This window comes from Rattus norvegicus, chromosome 14 (assembly GCF_036323735.1).
Source record: "Rattus norvegicus strain BN/NHsdMcwi chromosome 14, GRCr8, whole genome shotgun sequence".
Lineage (NCBI taxonomy): Eukaryota > Metazoa > Chordata > Mammalia > Rodentia > Muridae > Rattus > Rattus norvegicus.
Genome location: NC_086032.1, coordinates 69534176 through 69539210, shown reverse-complemented (window position 1 = coordinate 69539210; position 5035 = coordinate 69534176). Strand labels below are relative to the sequence as shown.

Below are 5035 nucleotides of genomic sequence, written 5' to 3'. Positions count from 1 at the left end.
TGGTCACTAAATATCCAGCAACACTCACCCAACTATTGGTAGGAGACCTCTTGGAGACACAGATGCTTGAATCAGCTGAAATAGTACCAAGTTTTTTACTGAGTACTCTTTAAAAAAGCAATGGAGAACAGGCTAACTCCATACTATAAAAAAACTGAAAGTTATTCATATTGACAACTTACTACCAATATAAATGTCTCAAAGAAACAATAAGGAATAATTAATTCCAAAGTAGTTACACTGCATGTGTGTTAAGCTCTTGGTGATACAGGTCTAACAGTTAAGTATTGTAAACACACTGGCAGAATAACTCTTCTAAATCAGCATGGTGTAAATCGTATAAGAAAATAAGCTATTTTAACATTAGCTCCCTAAAAACTGTGAAGAAATATACTTTTTAAAGATAATCCAAATTCTCCAACACTATTTCAGTAACACATAGGGAAAGGGTTTTATTTTATTTTTAGCTACTTCATTTTTTTATATGTAGTTCTTTAGGTCTTTTAATTATGCTAGTGATTTTTATAATAAGGATTCTCATATTGAACACAAAGAATTTCAAAAAATTAATAACTAAATGAAAGATTCAAAACTTTTAATATTACTGTTTAATTTTTTTTAAATATGAAGTTATCAATTTAGCAGAAAATATATGCTAGACCCTAATTTTAAAGAGCAGTAGAACAGAATCAATCCCAGGCTAAGAAGAAGACAGAGTGCTTTCTCAATTTCTACAGGCTGAAGGGAAAGGCCAGCACACTCCACCCACACCCACACGCCCTGTCCTCCCAACCTCCATCTGCGGGTTAAGGACGACCCACAACCAGAGGCATGGTTAGGTACAAAAGCTGGAAGACCATGATCTTCCCAAGCAATTTAAATATAAAAACTCATTTTCCTTACAGATATGTAACAAATAGAAGAAAAGCGAAACAAGGTCCATTGTGGTTGAAAGACATCAGAAAGAGACAAATACAGACATTTTAATGTCAAGAATGCATACTCAAGCTGACAAATACTCAAACGGTGCCAGTTGGAAATGATGTAAGAGATACATTATAGGGATAGGCTCGCAATAAAACCTATCTATAACTTCTTCCTTGTCCAACACTTTTTAAAGACGTAAAAACAGCAACAAAATAATGAACGTGAGAAGCACAAAAGTTTTTTGAGAGGTGTTCATGAAGGAGGAGTTTGAGAACAGGAGGGTGAAAATGAATGGCTAGCACTAGAGAGCGGATAATCTTATTGGCTCTAGTAAGACAAAGGAGGAAGTAGTTAATAATGAAGTAGGGACTGACATATTTAAAAAAATCCCGCATCAGAAATATTCTAAACACTGCAAAATTTAAATGACAAAGCATGCCAGTATTACCTTTCTTTCGAAAGAGTGCATTTAGGTAAGTTTCTGCTTGGCATTCAATCTTATCAGTGTGGGACTGGCCCTGAGATGATAGCTCTTCTGTTGGCGTTGACTGTGAAGAATCAAGAGATGGCATACAATCCTAAAATTATAAGAAAGTAACATACGTAATTACTTTCAGTTAAACCTGGGCTCCAATTAATATGTAAGATTGCTTTAATGTTCAGTTGCTCTGCCTGCCATAAAATCTCATATTGTACCAAAAGAATATAAAATCTGTGATAGAATTCAGGGGAAAAAATGTACTTCTAATAGAGTACCAAAATAACCTTATTCCTTACCAAACTTTTGGTAAAATGTGTGTGTGGGGGGGGTTGGGAGTGAGTGTGGGCAGGCACTGCTGGAAAGTTTGCTATGCATGCAGTGAAGTTTAGAAAAGCAGTGAAGTTTAGAAAAGCAGAGGAGCTTACGATTTTCACATTCCTCTCAGCTCTGCTCACCATAACAGATAAGGAATCAGGATTTCTTACCACAAAAGAAGTGCTGGTTACACACATCTATGTCCTTTAAGACAGTAGGCACATATTTCATCATTAACACAGGAAATATTTCTGATAGCCAAAGACTTTAAAAGTACTAAGAGGGTTATAAACATATAGATAGTAACATATTATCCCCTTGCTACAAACTGCTAAGAAACAAGACTTCAGAGTGTTCTTATATAAGCTAGGTCTCCATGCTCACCCTTGAACACATAAATACCAACCTGACCTTAAGGTAGAGCTCATGAATCAGAAAGTAGTAAGAAACAAATATGGAAGAAAACCAAACCAAACCAAAAACAAACAAACAAATAAAAAGGAAAGACAGAAGAGAAGAAAAAGAAAAAAAATGAGTTTGTTTTTAAAATTAAACTAAATGTTGGACATATTTTTTTCATTCAACAAAATGAAGTACTTAAATTTTCACTGAGTCACAAATTATCAGAACAACTTAAGTTAAAAAAAAAAAGAACTGTGTTACAATTGTGTGATTATTTTAAAAATAACTTCATGGCACTAAAACTTACACTGACTGCTTCTCTCTGTAGGTTACAAAATGAACATTTTTCATCCATAGACCAGTCAGTCAGCTCTTCTGGTTCACAGTCTTTAAAAGAAGGAAAATATTCATTAAATATACTAACTTTATTAAAACCAGCAAAATCACCATCTTCCACAGCAATGGCAAAGAAAAAAAATGAAAAAACAAAAATAAAACCTAACTAGTAACAATTATGGGAGAGAGTCTACCTTTCAAATTAACCTCCTGATAGTTAGAAGAAGAAGAAAAAAAACAGAATAGGCCATACGGAGACAAAATACCAAGAATAAAGAGCTGGTTATAGATTACTAATTTTTCAACAATATAGTTTTAAGTATCATCTAATCACTTCAAAGACTTAATGATTACTATTTATTAATTTCTTTTTTATTTTCATTATGACAGTGGGACCAAAGAGGTAGATATAAGAAAAGAAAGGAATAAATTTTGCACAATATGAAAGAAAATATAATACAGAGAAACCAAAGAAAAGACCAAAGGTGTTGAGAATACCCAGACTTGGGAAAATAGAATTATGTCTACAAAAACAAGGAGCAATCCAATTTGTAGATCAAAAATAAGGTCAGTCTTTTTCATTTCCAAAAGCCTGGTTACAAAAGAAAAAGACAGAGTAAACACATAGGGTATGTCATCCAATGCAAACCATGTACAGACTAGTGCTGCTCTCAGCCTTAGTCAGGGAAATTCATGTTTACAGTGTGGACAGTTAATACAGAGACTCATAATTGGGCAAAAAGTGCTGAGAACAAATGGCTGTTAAGTGCTCAACCCTATGGGACATCTCTATCATATTTTACACTCTAAGACTCAGGAAACATCTTGGAAGAAGAAACAGGATTTAAGATCTGGAGCATGGAGAGAAATGTTGTCTTCTGGACCTGATAGAGCTATTGGGTCTATCAACTCAAAAGCAGTGGTTACCTGCAGAAGACAGGACCTATCGATATTCCATCATAAATGCAGAGTGGGCTTTAGGCCCTATTCTTCCATGAAGAGTTAAAGAGTTAATGTGGGTGCTGGCTGAGGGGAAGTCCTTTCCACAGTAACATAGTCACTGGTTAAGTTATCTTTGCTCAAATAAATAACTCAAGACTTGGGCAGACGAGAGGGATTGAGGATAATATGGGCAGGAGTAATATAATCAAGACACATTATATACATCTATGCTATATTATGGAACATGTTTAAATGAAACATTTAAAATGGATTATGTTTTTGTTGTTGTTGTTTTGTTGTTTTTTAATGCTACTCCTTACAATCTAATAATTCTAATGTATTGAAAAAGTTCTGGAACACTTATCTGCTAAGGACATGATAAGAAGGTATGGTGACACTGTCATTTACATTTAGTAGATGGAATAAATTTTAAAATCATTGATAACAACAGAATGTCCTTCAAATTTTTTTCTCTAAATAAATCTGCATGAAGAACTTTGCATGCTAAGCCTTTACTATCTTAGGCAGCTATACAATAGCTAATTGGAAAACCATCAGTATGTACAGAAATTCTTTTAAAAGGCTCAACAGAGATAAGGCTGTATCTCTTCTACGTTACACAACTGTATGCTAGCATACCTATTTTAATGTGCTGTTCCTGGTAGGATAATGAACAATTACACTGATTAGGGCCACTCTTAGGGCTCTCTTCTACATTAATCCAAACACAGAGTGGAAGATCATAAAAAATGTATAGAAAGACCTTGTCAGTAGCACAAAAATAGTATTAATACTTACATACTTTTGCAAAGAGCAGTAACTAGGAACATAAGACCCAGTACACAGTAATGTAAAGATATCTGAAGACTGGAGATCTGGACTGGAAACACATTTAATAGCTGTGACTTTTCAGGACACAGAGCTTTGTTTCAGTCAGCTTATGAATGTAATGTGGATTATATTACCTAATTTACAGATAGACAAAAAATTATAAAACCTAACACCATACAACACAGGATTACCAAATGCTGTTTTTTCTAAATTTCCGTACCATCAAACACGTATTTGATGTTATTTTGTAGATTAAATGCCTGCTTAAGAACGCATGCTTACTTTTCTACAGACAACTTCACATATAAAAACTGTAAATAATTTAACAATTAAAAACAATTCTTTCCTGGGCTTGGGAGATGGCTCATAGGGTCAAGACACGTCTCACAACTCAGGTTTGATCTCCAGAAACCACATTTAAAAAGTCATTGTGGTGGTATGAACTTATCACTCCTATAGTGAGAAGAGAGAGACAGAATCACTTGGAAGCTTGTGGCCAGCTACCCTGAAGTATAAAGTGCAGCAGTACAAACGAGGGACTGCACCCTCAAAAAGGTAATGAACACACACATGCATGCACGCACGCACGCACGCACGCACGCATGCACGCACACACATACACACTAACTTGGGAAAAAATTGAGTCCTTTTAGAACTTTAGTTGTTTTGATCCTGGAATAAAGATGTATACATCATTCATTGCCGAGGCTTTGAAAGAAAAGGAATAATCCAACCCCATTTGAAACAGGATCATGTTCTATAGGGTCTGGGTGGCTTGGAATTCACTATCTAGACCAGGAT

At 34.8% G+C, this 5035-nt stretch overlaps 1 protein-coding gene across 32 annotated transcripts in view; it reads right to left on the bottom strand.

Annotated features, from left to right (window-relative positions):
- Lcorl (ligand dependent nuclear receptor corepressor-like) overlaps positions 1 to 5035 on the bottom strand; it is a 137351-nt gene that overhangs the window by 81059 nt on the left and 51257 nt on the right. For 16 of the 32 annotated variants that reach the window (XM_017599472.3, XM_039092775.2, XM_017599474.3 and 13 more), the window contains 2 exons: positions 2433 to 2512; positions 1376 to 1505 (listed from right to left, as the gene is read on the bottom strand). The exons of 2 other annotated variants lie outside the window; for them this stretch is intronic. In XM_017599472.3, coding sequence (XP_017454961.2) covers positions 1376 to 1505; positions 2433 to 2512 — 210 coding nt within the window. 14 more of the 32 variants (XM_063273763.1, XM_063273765.1, XM_063273766.1 and 11 more) reach the window with 4 other exon arrangements.